This window comes from Sylvia atricapilla, chromosome 2 (assembly GCF_009819655.1).
Source record: "Sylvia atricapilla isolate bSylAtr1 chromosome 2, bSylAtr1.pri, whole genome shotgun sequence".
In the NCBI taxonomy this organism is placed as follows: domain Eukaryota; kingdom Metazoa; phylum Chordata; class Aves; order Passeriformes; family Sylviidae; genus Sylvia; species Sylvia atricapilla.
The window spans coordinates 105,063,856-105,086,824 of NC_089141.1; the positions used below are offsets into that span (position 1 = coordinate 105,063,856).

Here is a 22,969-nt window from a genome sequence, read left to right on the forward strand (position 1 = left end):
ATGTCCTTGTGCTCTGTATCAGCAGTTTCCTCAGAAGGGTCTCAAGGGCTGTGGAGATGCCACTGGCTGACCATTTCCAGCTGGTACAGTAGTGACACTGATGCCACCATACCAACTTACCCCTGTGACCCCCTTTTGCTCTCAGCCTCTGCCTCGTGCCAGGAAAGGTCAGAGGAGAGGTCAGAGAACAGGGACATGGATCTAGGAAAAAGGAACAGAAGCAAGCTGCCCATGGAAATGCCAAAGGGCTGGGCTGCCTCACTCAGGATGGGCAGGTGAGGAATGGAGGATGGCAGCTGGTGCACAAGTACCTGAAGTTACACATTGTCATTTTAATTAAGGTGATGTTGAGAGTGAATGCCAAAGAAATGTAACATCAATAGCAGTGGTGTAGGACATTAAGAATGTAGCAATAGAAAAGATGTGCGGTCAGAAATTTTTCATTTTTTTTTCCTGAACAGATTCCTGACAGTGGAATAGCTGCCGTGATGTCATATTTTTTTAGTAGTTTTAGATGTAGATTAATGTGTACAAATGGATGTTTTAAATTCTCTTAATATGATCCCTTCAAAACCAAACAAAAATAACCCAAACTCAAATGTAGTTCTGAAAAATTGCAAAGACTGTAATAAGTTCTAAAATTTTACCTTCCTTTCAAACTTTAATTACTCACTGCTGCAGATGTGCAGGCATTAAGAGATAACAAATAATTATAACAGATTCACCATGTATGCCAAGGTTGTTCTCTGGAGAGTTGGTAGTTTATTGTTTTCTAATGTCACCATAGATCAAAGGAAAATGTTTCAAACTGTCTTCCACAGTGTAAGACATTGCATATGGAAATCAGATCATACAAGTTACTACCGCGGAGAAAAGTTCTCTACCATAAACAACTAAAGTCATGTAAGAGCTGCAGTAGGAGAGTTTTCTATGCTCACACACAATTGCAGAGAATTTCTGGCTGAGGGCATGCTTATTGAATTCACTCCAAATTGAATCTTGGTCCAGAGATTACAAACCCCTCAAACCCTAAAAAGCCACAAAGCATGGGCATACTCATTACTCATATTGAACAATAAACAGAAGGAAAAAAAAAAAAACCAAACCAAACCAAAACAAAACAAACAAAAAAAAAAAACCAGCAACTGCAACAGCATCATTAGCCCAAGATTTTAAGTGCCCAGACTTCAAGGTACTACTGAAAATGGACATACATTCCTGAGAGAGCTGTACCCATCCTTTTTCCTGAACCATCCATGTCTCACCTTAGGAAGGTGAATGGTAATGGTTCAGACTGAGCACAAGCTCAGTGTGTGAAGATAAATGTAAAACCACAACATAAATAGTGCATTGGCCGAAACATCAAATTAAAACCACAACAGCAGGTGTGTGAAGGGTGAGAACAGCAGGGTAGAGGCCTGACATGGAGGGGCTGCAGGTATAGGAAAAGCAGTGATATGAAAGAGTGGAGCTAACTACTATTTGAGGTGCACAGTAAATCCTCATTTACCTATGGATGAGTCAACCCCAGTTCTGGACTATATACAACACAGGAAAGGAACTGTCCAGCTGATCCAGTAAAGGACTAGCTTAGGCCAGATAGACTTAACTAATGCACACAGAGCCTGGTGTGAGCACAGCTGTGTGATCGCTGGGGCCAGCTCAGCAGCACAGAGCCTTTCAGGAATAGTCTGAGTTAATGAGACCTGATGAGTCTCACCTGACTGAAGGCAGAACCACTTACCTGTTGCTGCATCTGGTCCCCAGCTCTATCTCATTTGAAACAGCTGCACTGAGCCTGTCTGTAATCGAGACACATCCACAATACTGCAGTAATTCAACATCTGTGTATGTATGTGTGTGCACAGGAGAGAAGGAGGTCAGAGTCAAGTCTCCATTGTCGCATATTTCCTGTAATTTTCTTTAAAAAGGCACAGCGTGTTCCGAATAACTTAATGGAGCAGCCTGAGGATGCCTGTATTAACTGACTATAATTTAATCTTACATGTATTTCCTACTATTTCTGTTGGAAGAATATTTTCAGATATTTGTTTACTATTTCAACCTTAAAGTCACTGCTTAGTCAGGCTGTTGTTCAGAATTTGCTATTACAATCCTTCTAGCTACCTGATAATTTTTTTTTGATTTGTTATGGTGGTGGTCTTCATTACATTTTATACCATGAAAGAAATACAGGTATCTAAAATGTAGGTATGTATGCACACATGCTCACACACACATATATACATACAAGTAATATAAAATAGTAGCCAATGTTTGGATAATGACTACAACCAGTCACAGAGAGTCTAAAGAGCTTTTTGCACTATTATCCACAGTGCTTTTTACCTCCTTATGGAAACAAGAGTTTCAAACCTATAGCTCATTTCTCTTCTGTAATTTTATACATGATGGAGATTATTCCTGCAGATGCCATAAAGTCTGTAAACTCATTTTGCTTCAACATTTCTACCCAAATAGAATAAAGCAGTCACCGAAACTTCTGAAGTGATAGTCCGAAAAAAGGTTTGTTCTATCACTAATACTTATGTTAACAGCTTCAGGGCAGAAGGGCTCTGTGTGAAAGACAATAAACAAACAATGCTAACTTTGTTATTGGTGTGACATTGTTCTTATCTAACTCAATATGAATTCTGATGTGACAGCTCATGAATTTCAGCTATAATACTCAGGAACTGGCTCAAGAAACCTCATGGGTATTAGTAGTTATATTTAAGGATCTGCAATGGATGAATATACCTCACTTTTGAAAGAGGCATAGAAAACTACCTATGGAATTTTAGGTGAATTATTGTCAGCTCATTTTTAGAACATATGATTAAACAACCTTTGAGAAGGGAAAATAGTAGCAAGCAATACAGCCAACCATTTATGAAGAGTAAATAATAAGCAGAAAACTGCACTTCCCTTCATCCAGGGCTGTAAGGTTTATCAGTGGTGAGCCACAGGTGGAAGTTGTTCCTGATGCCCACAGCAAGGCTTCTAATATTGCCTATGGGATGTTACCACGAGCAGGAAATTTGGACGTAAATGGAAATGAACCTGATGGAAAAAACACTCCACAACTTGAATACACTACATGGGAAGGCAATATCAAGTGAAGCTACATACAGATTTGTCCTATGTCTAATATTAATCACTATTATTGATTGATGGAACAGAACAAGTCTTTTTTTTTTATATCCACAATGATGCAAAAAACCAACCAGCAGCAAGAATATGAGAAGAGAAATATGATTCGAAGCAGTCTCAAAAAAACCTGAGAAATCAGTAAGTCCAAGACATTAAAATAACTAGCTGAAAAACTGGATTAGCATAAGAATGAGGTTCAAATGACTGGACAGATGGTCACTAATCTAGAAAAAAGGAGAGCAATTTTAAGGAGCAGGATTTGTTTAGTCTAGAGAAAATTGAACTGAAGTACCACCCTTCAAGTATATGAGGTTATTGCTGAGAGAGAGAGTAAACTGTTCTCAATTTTCATTGTGGTCACATAATTAGCTTCAATTGAAGCAGGGGACATTAAGGTTGGAGACGAGTATCTTTTGACTGCAAGGATTGCTAAGTGGTGAGAAAAAAAATCTGCAAAGATACAGAAAACAAAAAAGCCTATGGAGCAGGTTAGCCAGAAACTAGTCAGAAATTATCTGTCTAGTTGATCCTGCCTGATGCAGAAATCTGTAAAGACTTTCAAATTTCCTTTAAAACCTTTCTAGTAAACTTACCATTCCTTTGTGGGGGAAAAAAAAAAATAAACACACTAAAAAAAAAAAACCCCAACAAAAAACAACAACAACAAAAAACCACCAAAAAAACACAACAAATTATAAAAACTAGCAGTGAGAATAAATAGAACCCTGTGCTAATTTAATTTAGAGCATCATTTTCCATTGACCTTTAATGTTGGTTTGAATAAAAAACAGTCACGTGCATTTCTTAGAGATAATACTCTTTCAACTTTTATTTTGATTACTTAATGACAATGAAGAAAGACAGAAGGGGAAGGATGGCAAACAGTACCTGCACACTGTCTAAAATAAGACTGCCAATAATAAGAACAATTACTAATTATTTCTTCCTAAAAGTTAGCTGAGATATTAAAATTGGCCTCTCTTTTATATTGTTATTTCTTTGTCATATGGTATTTTTATGGAATGACAGTGCAAAATGGCAGGCTAGCACTTGATTTTCTCTATTTTTAATTCTATTAAAAATGCTGCCCTCAATTTCTTAACTAAGACATGAAGAGCTTGTTTTACTTTAGCTGACATTGTTTCTCAGAAGTTTAGTGACAGAATTATAGTAAAGTGTGCACTGTAACATACAGATGCAAATAATACATGAAAGAAAGGCCATGTTGGTGTCAGAATCCTATTCTACACTAAACATTAATTTAAAATACAAGATTAATTACCTGATATAAAAAAATAACTCAGAAATTATATTCCAGGTCTGAAGATTAGGATGGGTCTGCAATCAGGAGTGACACAAACTGCCTGTGAGGGAAATTTGAGAGGCTGCAATAGCAGGAGATGAGACTGTAGTGCACAGCTTCAATCCTACAGCTCCAGCAGTAGGATTTGAAACTGGTGTCTCACAGCTGCCATAACTTTTAATTAAAGAAACTCCCGGGCTTCTTTAAAGAAGCCCACAAGCATGCAGGGAATGATGATTTAATTCAGGTAGGATACAGACATATATAAGGTTTTTTATAAAATCCTGCAGAAAAGAGTTTTAAGAAACCTGACAACATTACATAAAGCAAAAATTTCACTCCTGGATGTGTATTTCATTTAAAGACAGAAGACAGTGGGCAGGAGTAGGCTGCATTATTGTAGATACTGTTTAGAACAGAAAAAAAGAGTCTTTATTTTCATAGCAGGTACTGACTATATAGAGCTCACTCACAGGACATCGTGAGGGCCAAAAGAATCAGCAGTTTCAGAGGGGGATTAGATGACTTTGTGAATAATAGGCTGAAAAACAGATGCTATAAGGACTCCTGATATCCCAAATCCACGAGCTGTGGATGCTGTGGATGAAGTATAAGGGTAAAATTCATCAGGAGGCAGCCAGGCTGGTACAATCTCCCTGTTGAATCTGCCCTAATGTCACTACCAGAGACATTTTCCTGGGTTAGGCAGAGAATGATGGTTTGATTCAGTAAAGCATTTCTTAGACTCTCTAGTGTGATAAAACCCTCTTTCGGTCCCATTTTAAACCTATTTATTCTTGTATTTGTTACAGTTCTATAAAATACAAATTCTGTAACCTAAAACAATAAAGCATCTATTGCAAATAGAGAGTTATGTGAGACTCAAAATATTTGTTAAGAGCAATGTTGTCTTCATTTAAATTTATGCCAAATCCTATGCAAGATGTTTTTTGTTTTGTTTTGTGTTTTTTCTAAATTATAGGGAAATATGTAGTGCTATAAATAGCTCTTCTTTCAGTAGTAAACAGGAAGAGTTCGATTTGTTACTGTGTTGGCACAATATATTATTTATATTACTAATACATATTTTCTAGCTGCTGCTAAGAGGAGTCTCCAAATACTTGACTTTTAGATAAATCACGGAATTAAGAAAAATAGTAAACACAATACATATTAAAATGCTTTCCATGACTGTATCATATTCCAATTATTTAGTCATCACAAATTGCCACTGAAATGAGGAAGTCTGAAAATGCTGGCAAGATTGAGACAACATGAATGGTTCATTTGAGAATTCAACTGCATCTCCCTCTAGGGAGTAAAAGGGCAGAAATTCCCCGTGTCTAAACAGATTGCTCCCAACTAAAGCAAGAGGGAAAGGAGACCATCCTGACTCCTTGAATCATGTTGCAGTTGCAGCCCTTCTCAGGCAGAGGAATACAAATATGCTCCTCACTTAGGCAATGTGACTTGGAGGTTTACAACATAGACCAAACCCACTGAATCAAAACCACTGATAGCGCACAAGACAAACTTCAAGAGCTCCAGATTTCATAAAGCATGTTTCACAGAAAAGATAAGCATGTAACAAATTAGGAAAGGCTGAAAATAGGCAAGTCTTTTCACTTGGTTCTTACACAGACTGGCTTATAATCATCCTTCTCATATATATTCTCCCCAAATATTCAATATCAAATACTTAGTGATGCTTCTTACAAGCAAAATATAACTTTCTTCCTGACCCACTCAAACTAAGATCTCTGTATTGGGAAGGACATGCACATCCTTTTATTAACAGACCTTGTTATTCCTGTTCATCACTCCTGAGCTGTGCAAAGAAGCCATTATCACCAAATTACAGTCTACAAAATGCATGGAATAAAAACTAAGGTGATTTGGATGGAGACAAAACAACACATTATACCCACAATGTATGTTGAAAGCTTTATTAAACAAAGTTGTAGGGAAAGTCACATATCTTCTTCCTCTCTTGGCTGTCACTTTATCTATTTCATATGCTCCATTACCTCTGCACAAGCCCAGGAGGTGTTTGCACGTAATAGCATTTCATTCTTGATTGAATTTTCACTGAATGTTGCCTGCCTATTATGCATGCATAAGATTCTGCCTTTTATCGCCCCTAAAAACATATTGTGAACCCCATGCGATACTTTGGGAAACATCCCTTACAACCAAATCCTTAAAAAGGCTATTTTTAGTTCCCACAGATGCAGAGACACTTTATTACGTTCAAGCAATCTTTCTGCAAATCTTATTCCTGAAAGGGACATAATTATGATGCATTGTGCATGTTTGTTGTCATTTTGAAGCTGTGCACCAAAGTAGCCGCTGCAAGTAGATTAATGTCAGAACAGATAACAGTCTGCTCTCTGATGGCCAAATGGTTTGGAAGTCTGAGATAACACGTCTAACATTTCAGTAGCAGGAAACAAACAATCATTTTTGCTATGATCTGCCCCAATTTTGTGTCTATGAATAAGAATTACAAATGATTTTTTCATTACTCAGTGAGATATGGCAGGAATTTGTATTGTGGCTAAAATATGATCGAAGCAATTAATTCATGTTAGGCTTGTTGGGTTTTCTATTATAGAATCTACAGTGCCTAAATCATATTTAAAGGGATATGAAGATGGGATCCCTGCCCTGCACATTTTTCCAGCTTCTTCCTTAAGAACTCATGTCAAAAGTCTCCATACATATGGCTTACTAAAATTGACAAGTATCAATCAATGGTAAATGAGAATACTGAGGCAAGGACGGCAAGGATAATAAAAATCTCTGCACCTGGGTGATGAAATTAGATGTATGATTTGCTACACATTAGAAACCTAGTTTTTCATAGGCAGTGGGTATATAAACCAGCAAAATTTCAAGTATATTCCAAGAAATATACTTTGTTTCCTTTTGTACATACTATGGTCAGCAATACACAATCTGTAAGAGTGGATCAAAAATACCTGGGAACATCTTTTTAACCCTCTGACTCCCCACCTCCCCTCTTTTTCCTGTAAAATCTTGTCCACACAGTCTTGTCTCTTCCATTCACTTACTAAAATAACAAAAACCCAAAAAATAACAAAACAAATAAACAAACAAAAACCCACAAAAAACCCCCTCTTCTTCATTTTCATGGACAATTTCAAAGCAGTGAATTTTCTCTGAATTTTAAATTGAAATTCAGTTAATATGTTTCAAAATGTCACTCTCTTATCTCCCATAGGACTGTAAATTTAGCCAGATTTCTATTACGAGCATCTTAATTTGAAATAATATTTTGGGATTTTAGTTTTTGTTGTCATTATTTTTAAGTGATGGAGTTGTTTGTATTAAACCATACCAAATTAAGAAAGTGAAGTTTAAACTGTTTAGAAAAAAAATTCATTCTCCTAGATGTCCTCATTAAACACAAATGGACTGACATACACATATGTCTGCATTTTTAGAGATATTTAAGACCCATGGAATAATTTAATTGAGAGAACTGGATATCAACAAATATCAAAAAGTACACCAGAGTATTTCAGCAATGTAACAGAGCATTTTCCTGGATCACTGGTAATGGGCCAGACAGAATTGTGGCTGCATCTGTTTAAAAAACCTTTACATTTCTCAGTGAATTTCTTATGAAAACTAGCTTTCCACGAGGATGTGGACACTTAACTTTATCTAAAAGCCTCTGAAAGTGAAAGTTCTTATCAAACATAATAGAATGAAATTGTTCTGAGAAAATATGGTTATTATATTATAGTAAAATTATTTCCATCTTTCATTATCTGAACTTTACTTCACTGCAGACCATAAAATTAGAACTAAAACCTAATTTTAACATTCAACCTCTATGCTGCTTAGCAGTTATTGTTGAATTGTTTCAACTAACCTCTTCCCAATTAGATTTTCTTTTTTTTCCCCTCTCCCTACCCAGAACACCAGATAACTAGCAGATAGAAAGAATATTAGCAGACAGAATACCAGCAGCAGGTTTCTGCCTAGGAACATTCTGCCATGGTCAACCCTTACAGGGTCTGGCATCCTCTATTCTGTGTCACCTTCCTCACAGTGCATCCCTCACAAAATTCAAATAAATTTGGAAAAGAAAGGGAAAAACTGCAGAGGCAGATTGAAATGAAGTCAGAATGTCTCCAAGGAGAGGCATTAGTAGCAAAGCACTAAAAGAAAAAGATCATAATTTTCTGTTGAGTATTGTGAAAAAGTGCTTGTTTTCACATTATTTTTAATAATCCATTACAATTCTTTTGAACAGAAAATGAGTCCTGCTGTTCATTCATTTCTTTCTGAGATATTACTAAAAAAATAATCTGCTATTTATATGGTTTTTGTGCTGGAAACTATAATTACAGTGAAAAAGTCTTATTATGCAATGGCAGTAGAAGGAAAGAGGGCTGAAAATGACAATATAAATGGTGATTTACCCATCATTCAAAACAGGATGAAGAATAATTTATCCTGTATATTGTTAAATAGCATCCTTGAAGATCAACCCTACAGCAAAGCCTAACAATGATCGTATGGAATTCAGAAGTGAGCATACAATGAAACAAGAAGTCAAGAGAGCACGGTTGCTGTGAACCCTACAGTGAAAAAACATCCCACTTTTCTCATAATAAAAATTAAATGCTTTGTATTCGATGCTAAGAGGTCTCCAAAGGCTGTCCTGTTATTTTAATTAAGATTTGTGATTTTAAGATTGGCTAATGAAACAATTTCAAAGGAATTGGGTAATAAGCACCCAAGGAAATGAAAAGTCACGTGCACAGTTCCCTTAGATTCCACTTACAATTCTGGCTTATGTATAAACCATTCTAATTATTACAGAAACACAGAATTATTAAATTCATACAAAACCCATCAAAATTAAGTTGATTAGATTAATCACACCTTGATGAGAAATACTGGAAAAATAATAGAAATATAGAAATTAATAAACAAAATTATCTAAACATGACTGAATAGAAGTTTCAATATGAAAGATGTTCCTTAATCTCAGCATATTTGGCTAGAAAGAGTCAAAGACAGATACTTGTAAGATATCCTTCTCAGAAGGCAAGTGATGTTTGACCTAAATACTTCTGCAGTCTAGCAGGAAGAGGAGGAGAGGGGGAGGGAAATATGGTGATATTAAATTTGCATGTACTAATCTACATAAAAAAAGAGCATTTCTATGTTACAAATCTCTCTCATTCCCTGAATTTTTGCACTTCACCAATACAAACCTTTACACAAATATGTCTCAGACTAACAGTCTTGCAAACTTTTCCAATTCAACAATTACATTGGTTTTCCTACCCTTTCCTCACCACCTACATTTAATCCATCTTTCCTGTCTTCTCTTAACCATAATCACAAAACCAGTGAGACAATTTCACCTTTTTTGCTCGGCTCAGAACAATGATCTAAGTCCTGGTTGAAATTGCTTATAAATATATAGTTTTTTTTCATCCACATGCATCTTATCATAAAATTTATATAATTTAAGTGCACAAAATACCACTTATCCTTTTCTGTGAACTCTTCTGCCTCTAAATCAATCGTACCAGCAATATCTGTTGTGGATTAAACTGCAGGTTTGTGTAGCTCTGGAACATTTAGTACAGGTACACAGAAGTGCTATTTTTGAGTTCATAACATCAGGCCCAATACACATATTACAGTCACTGACCAGAAGGGCCACATGGCTGAGCTAAGCCCCAATTCAGATTCTGCTGCCTCCAAAGAACTTCCCCCTGACTTGCAAAAAACTGCATGGGAAATCCTCTTTAGTAAATGAATATTGAATTTGCTACTTTTTTTTTTTTTTTTCCTTCTAAAGTACTCATGGAATGTGAAATACAAATGGCTGAGGGAGTTGATTCTATCAACTGCCTCACAGCCCTTTGATACTAAGCTTTCACAGTTGTCATCAAGTAAACACAGGTGGTATGAGGTGGTTCCCTGGCATCAGTGTTCTTGTTCTTTTTCAGTGACAGGTCCAGGTGGGGGGGAAAGCCCCACCCAAAATTACACTACCAGCAAAGGAGCTAACACATAGTTTCCATGTATTCTGATGCACCATCATTTCTTTGCAAAACACAATCACTTTGTCAGAGCTGAATCCCAAATCTGAATGACATAGGAATGTGCCACATATACCAGTTTTCATCAAAAATATTATGCCATATGGACCACATATGAAGGAGTAGAAGGATTTATAATAACATTTTAAAATGTTATCAGTGCTGATCCAAATGCACAGGAGGAATTTAAGACCCACTGATTAGACAGCAGAAAGGAAAATGATCAAACATATGTCAAAAGGTTGGACATTTACCCTGAGATATCATCCCACATCATGCCACCTTCAACACTGTCTGTTTGAATAAAAGATTCCATGGCATATGCAGTGAGACATCACTGGTAACTCACAATAGACCAAAAACATCTTTCTTCCCACAAAGATGAAAATGCTTAAATTCACCTTTTGTTTATTATTTCTACTATTTAACTTCCTTGCTTTTTGTTCAAAAAATGTAACAGATATTTCTCTGAACAGGAAAGTGAAATAAAACAGGGTCTTTGTGTTACCTCAGAACCATTTTTTTTCCAAAATATCAAAACCAGCTTCTACTCTAATTAGAAACAACTGCTGATTTTTTGTTTCTCACAGAAGCAAAGTGTCAAGCTGTTCTTTTAAAACACCAAAAATAAGCCACTTTTAGTATCAAAATACAGCTTTTTGCTTTACTATTTCTAATGCTAGAACTTTTTGAACTTTTTTTTTTTTGTAGGGTGTTTTTTTGTTTGTTTGTTTTGCTTTGGGGGGTTGGGCTGGATTTTTTAATACTAAAATCAAATTAAACTTGGGACTGTGGCCTTCAGGGTGACAAAAGAAATGTATAGAGGAGGGAGAGAGAAATCAGGGAGTTTTTCAGTGTCCCAATGGAGTAAAATCACTGCCTTTGGTCTGGATATCCAGAAGCTTATTTGTGCTAACAGATAGTAGGGACTGGCTGTTCCACATTGTGGGAAAACTGCTTGGTTTGCAAGGTTAAGCCAGGAATCCAGCTGGGGACAACCACTGAGTTGCTTCGTTCCCAATGGAATGTTCTGACTCTGTCATGTTTTCCAGCAGAAAACTGCTCCTCCACAGGGGTAGAGATGAGTTAGACCAAATGGAGGTCTCAGGTATCCATACCTGAGCATGTGTATTCAGAGAAAGAAGCCATTCCAGGAAATCAATTCCCCTCATGTCACTGCCTGAAATCCGCGGTGAATTCCATATTTAACAACTCATCTGGAGAATCTGACAAATCCAGTAGCATGAAAAAGAAGTTGGGAACTGGCTGAAGTGACTAAATCTCACATAAGAATCTCATATTTGGCTGGAGTAAATCCTTCCTATAGGCAGAAAGCACCTGACACCATTAGGAGTGCCATGGTAAGAAGTTAAATTGATCTTTTAGCTCAGTAAGAAAAATAGTCTACAAAAGCAGCAGAATACAGTTCTGAGATTGATTTGTTACTCTGCTTATTGTATCAGCTAGCAGCAGAGACAGATGAGAGGCTAGAGTAATGTGAAATGGCTAACACTTACTACAAAACCAGGGTTTTTTTTTAAGTAAGTACTGCTTCAGCACTTGATTACATGAAGAGCTGAATTCTCTGTTTCAATTCAGAACAATACTTTAATGTCTCTTTCTTGAGGAAAACAGTCCTATTACTTTAAGTAGAAGTACTTTCATATTTTAAGCTGCAAGTGCATTCATCCATTTTCTAGGATTTCATTGCAGCAGTAACCAGAAAAAATAATATTCTATTTACACCATTAATTTGCTGTCTGTTAATATGAAGTTTTTTGATTTTAATTTTGCAGTAATGAAGGATATCAAACAAAACAAATTCTACTTATATTTGTTCTATATCAAACAAAAAGAAAAAATAAACACAAAATCCTATCCCCAAAAACCATCCCCAACTAGTGAAAGGAAAAGAGAGTCTTGAAGCACTAGAATCTAAGATTTCTTCAAACTGCTGCTCATCATTACGATATGTTAGACAGGCTAGGCAAAATCAGACATTTCCTCCTTAATTTCTGCATACAAAAGTAGACATAAACGAAGAATATGTTGAAGAAGAGATGAGCCAAAGGGGACTCCAGGCAGCAGAAAACAGACCATGTTCCACAAAGATGAAGAAGGTGGGACAAGGGAAACAAATTCCAAGCACAGTGTTCCTCTCTCCTGAATCCCCCACATAGTGCCAACTTTGTAAGGTGCAGCTCTACCACTTTTTACTGCCTTCCCAGAACCAAATAATGTATATTCATCTTAAATCTAGTGACAGCACACGGCTAGTGGTGGGTCACATGGGGAAAAAAAGTGTATAATGGTTAGGAAATAGAGAAAGTTTTTCAAGAACTTGGTGCTCCTGAATAAAAATATGCTTTTAAGCCTCTCTTACAATGTTTTTATAAATTTTCTCTTTCACTTTAAGCATCTCTACATAACACAAAATTTAAATGTTGCACTGGAGTGAGTCAAGATGTTTGTCTACTTACATTTGAGTAAAGTACTTATTTGAATGGATTTCATTACTTAGCGTGAGTGTTATAAAACAATATATACATGTAAATCAACAGAGAACTCTCCATGAGAGCTTCTCTAAGTGCAAAAAAATTATTATAGAATTCTACTGGGAAAAGAGAAAATGGAATTCCAAGAATTGTGCTTACTGCAGTAGAGCTAAGTTACTAGAAACTACTTATAATAAAGCTTATACTACAGTTTTAAAAAGCTAGTGACACTTTTTTAAACAATCCCTTCATGAAAAAGGATGGTAATGACACTGTTGGCTGTTCTGCCTCAAGAGGGAATTTTGCATCTGCCAGCAAAACCCCGAATCTATATCATTATTCAGATGTGTTTATAGAAGTATCAGAACACCCTTAGCACATTGACAAACCAATAGGGCACATTTCAAGATCACAGATTTTTTTAGTTTAAATTCTGGGGTCATTTTCTCTTCCACATAAAAGAACTGTGTTTCAAGATCAGCTTCATTAGAGTGGTCTGCTGGGATTTGATGTTTTTATTTTCTTACAGAAGAAAACTTCTTTCTTGAAGAAGAGCACCATCTCCTCACACATTAAATGAGCAAATGTACAATTGTTCCCCCTAGTTTTAATTTGCATTTTATGATTACAACTAGATTAGAATTTTATGCATTGCATAAAAATTATTTAGAAAGAAGTTGCTTTTGTATTTCCCACAATTTCTGAATAAAACCAAAACCACTCTTACATTTTGTTGTTACTATTTCTAATAACATATATCAATATTAATACAAAAAAAAAAAAAAAGTCTCCTAGAATTTGTTTAACTGTCTTACCAGATCTTCACAACTATATAGAACTAAAAAAAAAAGTCTAAATTTTAACAGGACTTCTCCAGTCCTTAAAGCAAATCACAGATGAGGTGGGAGGGTTACAAAGCAGGAAATAATGATTTCCTTAATTTAAAGCATGTTTCATTGACAAGGTATGGAACACAGAATCCATATTTGAGAGCAGTACTTATATGTAATGACAGAATAATTTTTTTTAGAAGGGATCTTTGCAGATCATCTTGCTCAGCTACTGCTCAAATGTGGCCAAATTGAGAGTCACATCAGGTCACACAAGACCCTATGCAGTTTTGTGATGAGTATCTCCAAGGATGGGAGAATCCTTGACACCTCTGGACAGCTTGTTCCAAAGTTTCACTATGTTCATCATGCACATTTTTTCCCATAATATTTTATCAGCATTCCTTTTGCTGCAGCATATGTCAGTTGTCTCTCATCTTTCTGCTGTGGACCTTTGAGGAGAGTCTGGCTCTTCTCTACAGTCTCCATCTTGTGGCTGTAGAGAGCAAGCAGGTGCCTTCTGAGCCCCATCCAGGCTGAGCAAGCCCAGTTCAGCCCCTCCTCATTTAGCAAGTGCTCCTCTGCCCCTGGCCACATTGCTGGCTCTTCACTGGACTCTCTGCATGTCTCTCCTACACACTGGGCAGCCCAAACCAGACAAGTGCCTCCAGATGCTGTCCCACAGCTTGATTAGAGAGGAATGATCACTTCTCTCAACATGTTGGTGATTAAATTCAGCCCAAATTTAGTAAGGTGTTTTTATGCTGGCTGGGCACACATCAAACTCATGAGGGTTTAGGGAGCTTTTCCACTTTTCAGCACAGCAGGACTTTCCCATGTCTCTGTGGACAGCACACAACTGTAAAAGTTTTTCCATACTCATGGTGCTTTTGTTGAGGTATCTGAGCTGCATGTATGGGTGGAATGAAGGCACAAAAAGAAAGCATAATTTGGATTAAAAAAAGCAGATCATTTAAGATCCAGTGTTGATAGAATAGGTAATTTATACTTACAGGTCAGACTCAGAAATTTAAAAAAAAAAAAAAAAAAAAAAAAAGCTACTGAAAAAATGCAGCCCTAATGAAAATTGGTACTTCTAATAGTCAGCATATTGATGCAAACAAAACTGAGTTGCTACACTCTTATCCTCTCCCTGCTGAACAGGATGCCAGTTGTATTAATCATGATAATTTATCTTTGTCGAGAATTGAAAAAAAACCCCTCAAATTATTTCACAATAGGCCAATAAAAGCAAAGAGAGGAATGTTATCTTTAGGCACAACTGTTACATTGTTTTTTGTTTGGATGGTGATCTACAGCCTTACTGAAAACTAATTGAAAAAATGATGAAAGTTAATCTTTTACTTCAATGAGTTTAGAATCAGATCCTTAGAGGTACAACTTTTATGCATGTCCTAGTAATTAACATTATAGAGAAATAAAGGAAAATCTGTTAATCACGCTCCAAAAGACAGTGTTTAGACTTTTTTTTTTTTTTTTCTGTTGCAGAGAACAAATATAGTCTCTAACACACTGTAATGAGCTGGCCAAGCTAGTTTAAAGTATCAGCTGTCTTTTTGTTCAACAAAGTATTAAAAAAAGAGTCTTCTGACACATATTCTATATCCCTTGAGGTCCAATTTTCCAACTAATAGACCTTTTTTTCTTCCCTTTCCCTTTAAAGACTCAGATTCCCAGGCCCTCTAGAGCATCCTACTGCATTTTCTAACCTTTAGAAACAAGCTGGAAAGCTGACAGACATTTTTTCATTTTCCTCTATTCTGCAAGAAAGCAAAAACCTTTCAGGACCACAAATCTTGTAATTTAAATTTTATAATAATAAATTAATATATTTAGAAATCTGTTCATTTACTAGTTTTTTTATTCACTCAAAAAAAATTAGACCAGATTTCTAATACTTTCATAAATTAAAAGTAATTTTAGAAATCTAACAGCATAAAAGAATTCCATATTGTTGTTATATTAAATATAACAACAATAAAATGTTAAAATACATATAAAATAATGATAGTGTCTCCTGAGCAGTTGTATCCTACGGTGGATTTCATAGAGGAAAGCAGAGTTTTGCACATCATTTAACACAGAAAGTTGTCTGTAGGGTTATAGTATCAGAGAAGATGCACAAAAATGCCAGTGTATATATTCTGCAACATGCTACAGAATCAGTTCCAGCTCCAGCCCTGCTTTATCAGGATAGTTTATCCCGATCCAACAGATGCAGGGAATGTCTGCAGTTGTGTATTCATATGGAAAAATAAGATTCTGGAAGCTTTGAGAACAACCCTCAAAGCATCATGAAAGCACAAAGAGAGGGATGGGGCAGACAAGCTCTTGAAGTTTGATTCAAAAAGTGTGAATGTAAATTCCCAACTTACTGGCATTGCACTTGGATTCTGGACTAGCAAACCCTTCCTTTCAAGCACATCATATGAACTGGAAATGTTCAGATCCAAGCGTAAAATCTTCTGTTATGGTCTTTAACTGTCCATTATCTGAAGATGTGCTACATAGATCTTTTCATGCATTTGTCACTAAAATGAAACTTCTGCAAAACTCTGTAGACACTAAAGTACACTATCCAAAGATAGACTCCACCTTGCCTATTGCTCACACTTCTGACATAATTTATATGGACAGATGCAAAACTTGTCTGTAACTACATCTTTTCATTCAACATGGGTGTATTTAGAGTACACTGATTCATACTCATACAGAACTGCAAATTTTCATTTGAAACTTTCTCTGGTTGCTTCTGTAAAAATAGGACATAGGTTTGGAAACCTATATTTTTGTTTCCACAAAAATGGACATTGAAAAACATTTTGGACAGAAAAAAAATCACATTCTTCTGGTCTAACTCGATATTAGTTGTAAGGCTGTACATGCAAATGCACATTTAAAATGTATACTAATATCTATGGTATGTAACCATGGGAAAGGATAGATAAAAAAATATTCAGACAAGAGGAATGAAAGTTAATCCCACTCTTTTTTCTGTAGTTTATAAACAAATATTTTTCCTCAACTGTTATTTTACTATCCATCATCTGGAAAAGATTCTCAGCTATTGAAAAATCAATTAAAATTAAAAGTGAAAACATTTCCTCATTCTAGTTTTGCTTACTTCTCTAACTGACAGATGATCAAATCTACCTTTTTTTGAATAGTGACAAATTAATTAGACAGAAATACATTCTCCACATCTTATTGGATGACTACTTTTGGATGACATAAATCATTATCTCAAAATATCTTTTCCTCTTCTTTGCTTAAAAGTCTCAAAAAAATTGGATGGACAGCATACCTTAACAAAATCCATGAACAGTATTCAAAATTTAAGGAGATTACAGTACCTGATCTCTTTGAACAGCATTGTTAATTAACTTCAAGTTTTGCACAGCCTCCATGATTCACTGCTTTCAGTAGAAGTCTTTTTCAACTGCAAACCTTTCTCAAAACACTATGATGCCAAAGCAGAGTCTCTGAGTAATGGCTTGTTGGCATTTTAAGTAAGGTTTCCATTTTTCTAAAATGTAGCAAAATGGAGTTTATCATCCTGTTCCTCACAATTTTATCTTTTATGAAGAACCTCCAAACTTGACCTTCAAATATAAAGCATGTTGATTTTTTTTGAATTAAGGACAGTGAACTGAAGCAACTGGGTAAACCCCAGCTGATCATTTCCCTCACCTCCGCACATCATGAGGATGGTATTATACATCCACAGTCTTTCCTGTAAACTTTATTTCTTTTATTTCTTGTCTAAAGAAAAGACATGAGTCTCTCATCAGCTTGCCTTACATTTCTTTGTTTAAGGATCAAACCCTGCAAAACATCAGTCTTCAAACAAATGAGAAAAATGTAATTATTCTCTTCTAATGAAAACATGGATGACACTAATGCTAGTATTAAATATCCTTACTACACACTTTTTAATGCCTTTTAGTTTAATTATACAGAGTTTACAAGATATACACAATCATAGATGACTAAAATATGTAATGCCTTTGCTTGAAGTATACCACTCATTTGACTGAAAGATGAACTATAGATATTTGAAATGAGTAGTCATTATGATACTCTTTTAGTATACTACTTTTACTATATATTTCGTGCACCACTTAGGAGAATTTAATTTGTATTGTTTCTTTCATTAAGGGGAAGCTGCCACTAAAACAAGCCTTTTTTCAAAACAGTTGCCTTTTTTGAGTTTTATTGTCCCATAATTAACCAGTGTATGTGCTATTCACACAAGAGTGCCAATTCACTGCCATCAGCTCCAAGCAAAGTTCAAGTGAGGGCTAACGATGTCTTAAACTTTTATGGAGGAAAAATATGGCAAAGTGAGTGGCTGTGATCCTGTGATACAATCAGATTGAAGTGAACTTAACCAAAATGCCCTCAGAGATGGAACTTCAACAACATTACATGCTGCTGTGAAAGAAAGGACAACCTAAGGTCACTTATTTTTACCTGGGTGATTTGGAAAACGGCCTGTTACATACACTGCTAAGATGTGGGATTTCTTTGCTTTTAAAATGTCTGCTTTGACATTGCAATTTACTATTAGAAATGTGTCTCGCTGCTTTGAATGAAATATGAAATGGAAACAACACCCCAAAACAGTAAGGGTTTGGTAACACTAAAATAGGATGAAGCGTTCTAAATTCTGGGTGAGCAGCTAGAGATGTTTTATAATAAGACAGCTTTCTTGAAGCTGTTTCATCATCTCTGTAATCATGAATTTTCATAAGGGAAGTATTTCGCTGTGTTTAGATGGTATTTTACATCTAAAGTCAAAAAACTGATTTAAAAAAACCCTGGTCAATCTATGAGGATGGAACTTTCATTAAATCTTACTGAGATCCCTGTAAAGATGCAATAAACTCTCCAAATAAACCACGATGCAATGCGGTGACTTTCAATGACTTTTAAATTACAACTACAGGAAAAATATCCCTATAATTTTCTATGGAATGTACAAATCAGGGGAGGTAAGCACTACTTTTGGATTTCCAACTTAGATCATATCTGGCGTGACTTTTCGGATTAGCCAAGTACCCACACGTCCAACTTCATCAGCTCACAGACTGCTGCAGACACTCCACACATTAGAAAGCAGAGTAGGTTTTTGGGGCCTTTTTTTTTTGAGAAACCTAAAAATTCTTTTGTCAGTTTTGAAAATTGTCCATGCTAAGCTCACCTAACAATCCAGTGATAGATTTACAAGAAGAATGAAATATTTCCTGACATTCATTTCCATGTATTAAGTGATATTAAAATGATCATTAGAGAAGAGGGAGACAGTTAACAGAACTGCAGTCTATATATAGACATTGGTTCTTCCATTTCATCAGAGAATATATTAAATGTCACATTCTGTTGCACAGCCAATTAGAGAGGTAAGCATGACAAAAAAGAGTTTTCCTGCTGGTTTTGTTACCAGCACAGCATGGTATCAAAAAAAGAGACAGGACTACCCAGCCAGGAACAGACTGCAGTAGTGCTAAAATATTTTAGCCTTGAACTAAGACAAAATGCAAATACAAAGCAGTTCAATTTAAAACATATATATTATTAACTGAAATTCTGAAGAGCTAATAATTTGATCTCATGTTTAAGCAAAAGCCATCTGCAGAAGGAAGCAAAGTATGGATTTTGCCTGCCAGAATAATATGCTAAAGTGAGGTATAAGTAAGAAAACTGAATAATGCTGAACCAAGTATTTGAAAATATAAATTTTTTAAACCAAAATCATTCTTAAAAACACTAAAAGATAATGTTTAAACAAGTCTTTTTTGGCCCTCAACCTTTCCAAATGACATATTAACCATTTTAACCTAATGCCCTGTGCAGATGACACTGGAATTTTCACTTACATCCATTCTGTTTTAAGGATATTTTAATTAATGAAGCAGTATGTAATTCTACTTAGTAAATATAATCATCATTAATCAAGATGAAACTACAATGTTCATAATCTAGAAGGTAATGCAAGACAATTTTCTCAAAAATAGTTTGAAACACTGGGAGAATAAAAAGGAAGCATAAGAAAACAAGCAAAATGAATCCCATGAGACTTCAGCATATATTCTTTAAAATGCCTTAGCACAGAATCTCAATAAAATATTTTTTTTCTCCTTCTATTTCTAGTTTAAGCAAAGAGAAAGAATGTCAATATCTTCCTTACAATAAATCAGATTTTTTTTTTATGAGGAGGAAGATGATGAGAAAAAACAAAAGAATCTTATAATAGGGAATCCTAAACTCAGTTTAGAACTGAACTGAATGGAAATTTAGCACTGAAAAGTTTTGTGCAGGCAGGGCAAATCTTTTATATTGAACAATGCTAAATTTAGAAGGCAGGTAATTACTTTAGAGCTGTATAATACAAAATTACTTTTATTGTTACTGAGTAGCTAAAATTTTGGCTTTTTTCTCCTAAAACATGTATTTTCATATTTTTTCTGTGTTTTCAAAGATAAGTGATGCAGTTTTGCTGACAAAACAATTGCATTAATGAGCTGTTCTTTTTGTTAAGACAACTGAGGAGCCTTTGATACACCGAGAGTAGCAGCATGTAAGGCTCTCAAAAAGTTATTAGAGAAGTAACATAAGAAAAGGTGTGAAACAGGGTCGTCTTCTTCCTGGCAACCTGGAGCTTACTATGCAATTCCTTTAGTCTCATGAAGTTTATATTTCAACCATTGGCTTGCCTAATCTTACAGCAGAAACAACAGAAAGGCAGAGAGATTTGTTTCCAAATACCAGAGAAAATAGTAAAATTTTTTTCTTTTCTCCTCTATTAATTATCGAAACATTTAATCCAATAACTGTGTTCATGGGATAAAGTAGCTGAAGTGACAACTACATGTATTGCAGCCTATCATCTCTCCTGTGTTCCTTGTTGCAAGAATTTAATACAGAATAAATACCATGAGGCTTTCAACTTGAAAAATCAGTGTTTCCCATACCTTTTGTTTGATGATCATGTCGTTGATGTCATCAAGATCACCTACTTTCACCCTCTGAGATTTTATCTCTCGATCCAGTCGAGAAAGCCAGTCAGTGAGTTCTGCCCATGCCTTATTGAAGTCAGCCAAGGCTGGAACCTCCAAAAGCACAGAAGATGGCATTTCTGGTTTGAAGGTAGTGGTTTCCTTGGTTACCCTGGTTTGTGTATCCACAGCAACAGTTTCACCAGGAGTTACTGAAAAAAAAAAAAAAAAAAAAAAAGAGAGGAAAAAAAGGCTAAAATTAGTGAATAAATTAACTATGATAAATGTTTATTTCAGTATTTCGAATTTTATCCCATAGAATGGATAAGATAGAAATAAGCCTATTTGTTGATATTATCTCTACTGAAAAGATGAAAATCAAAACTAAGAGAAAATATGAATTAATTTTTTCCACAGTATTCCTTTTATAATATCTGTTTAACATCCAGCATTCTCAGCATATTCAAATTCTATCCTTAGAAGACCAGTCGGACCTAGTAACACTGGCAAAGTCCACAGTGTAATAAGAACCTCTTGCTGCAGGTTGCTGAAGCATGAGTAATTTTCCAAAAATCTAGTACAGTGATCAGGTCTCTGTATGCCAGAAGACAGATTGGAAAAAGTTGGTTGCACTGTGCAACCCACTGTGACCATGCATGAGCATGTCTTTAGAAACAAGTTTCCTCCATTGTGTCCAAGTCACTCTGTAGCTGTGAAATTTTCTGACCAGAAAATCTTCTCACGTAATGTTATCACCAAGTGCCTCCCATAGCCTCTACGGCCAATATGGAAGCTCATACGACAAGAAATTCAACCTAGACTAATTGTTTACTCTTCTACCTCATAACTTAAAAATATTGTGTGCTATTATTTGGGTATCTGGGGATTTTTTTTTCTCTGTTTTTTGGAGAAAACAGACACAGCTATGGGTTTTAAATAATCTGCAAATCAGTCATTGCTTGGAATCAGGAAGTACCCAACATTGAAGCACAGTTTCTGTCTTTGCAGCAAAAATGATGAGAGGTGCCACAGACAGAAACCATTGGACAGAGAAGTATGGGACATAAAATCATTCAGAAGTTCAAGACTGATTTTTGCTATTTAGAAAGAGATGGCTATGAACTGGTGGGCTAATTTTGCCCTTCAGTTAATGATGCAAAAGCAATTTCTCATGCACAATATTATTGCAGATGAGGCTACACTATATTATATTTTGTTATTTTCTTCTTATTTTTTAAAAAGTTGAACCAAAGAAGAAAAACTAAAACAGAAAACAGAAGAACATGTGGCATTGCTTCACCAAGATTCTACAGTATTAGAAAAGAATCTAAGTACCTACACTTTAGAATCTCTATCTGAATCAGCTGTAGAAATAGCAATAACTAAACCAAAAGGCTGAAAAACAAGATCTGTGGAATGTGTTCTATATTTTCTAGCACTGAACCACCAAATATTTATTTCTAAAGAACCAAAATGGAGCTTTTTGCATTTTTCCCAGTCCTTACAGAGTAGGGAAAATCAGTTTCCTGCCCTCTTCCTGTGAGATTGCTTGTCTTCAAGAAAAGCACACCAAAACACCAAAGCAATGTAACCCCAAGCACAGTAGGTTTTTTGTTTTGTTTTGTTTCTTGCTATTACTTCTGAGAGTCTAACGATTTTCCATTGACATTCATGCCATTACAAAATGTGTTTGAAACATGAAAACAGGCAGTAGGTCAGGGTTCAACAATTCGTCCACAAAACCAAGACCCCGTATTTCCTCTTTGACTTCAGATATTCTTAGACAACAGGAAAACAGTTGCTTAATTTGGTATTCACATAGGTTAAACAGAAGTTGTCTCATCTCAGGGGAAATTTTTCTCCTCATCAGTATTCAGGTAAATTGAAGAACAATTTTCTAAACTAGGACATCCATCAATAGACTTAGAGTGTCTGAGAAGACTGCCTGGCATCTCTTTGCATCTTACATATTTTGACCCGAGTACACAATCACAAGTTCACCAATTAATGTCTATTTATTTATTTTCCCCCAGTAACAGCCACTTCAGGAAAGGGTGTTTTTAATCATCTAATG

General features: G+C 35.6%; 1 protein-coding gene across 9 annotated transcripts in view; it reads right to left on the reverse strand.

Moving 5' to 3' along the window:
• The window catches only part of DMD (dystrophin), a 978,823-nt gene that overhangs the window by 299,622 nt on the left and 656,232 nt on the right, over positions 1-22,969 (reverse strand). For all 9 annotated transcript variants that reach the window (XM_066314017.1, XM_066314023.1, XM_066314021.1 and 6 more), the window contains one exon: positions 20,872-21,107. In XM_066314017.1, coding sequence (XP_066170114.1) covers positions 20,872-21,107 — 236 coding nt within the window. The remainder of the gene's footprint in view (positions 1-20,871; positions 21,108-22,969) is intronic.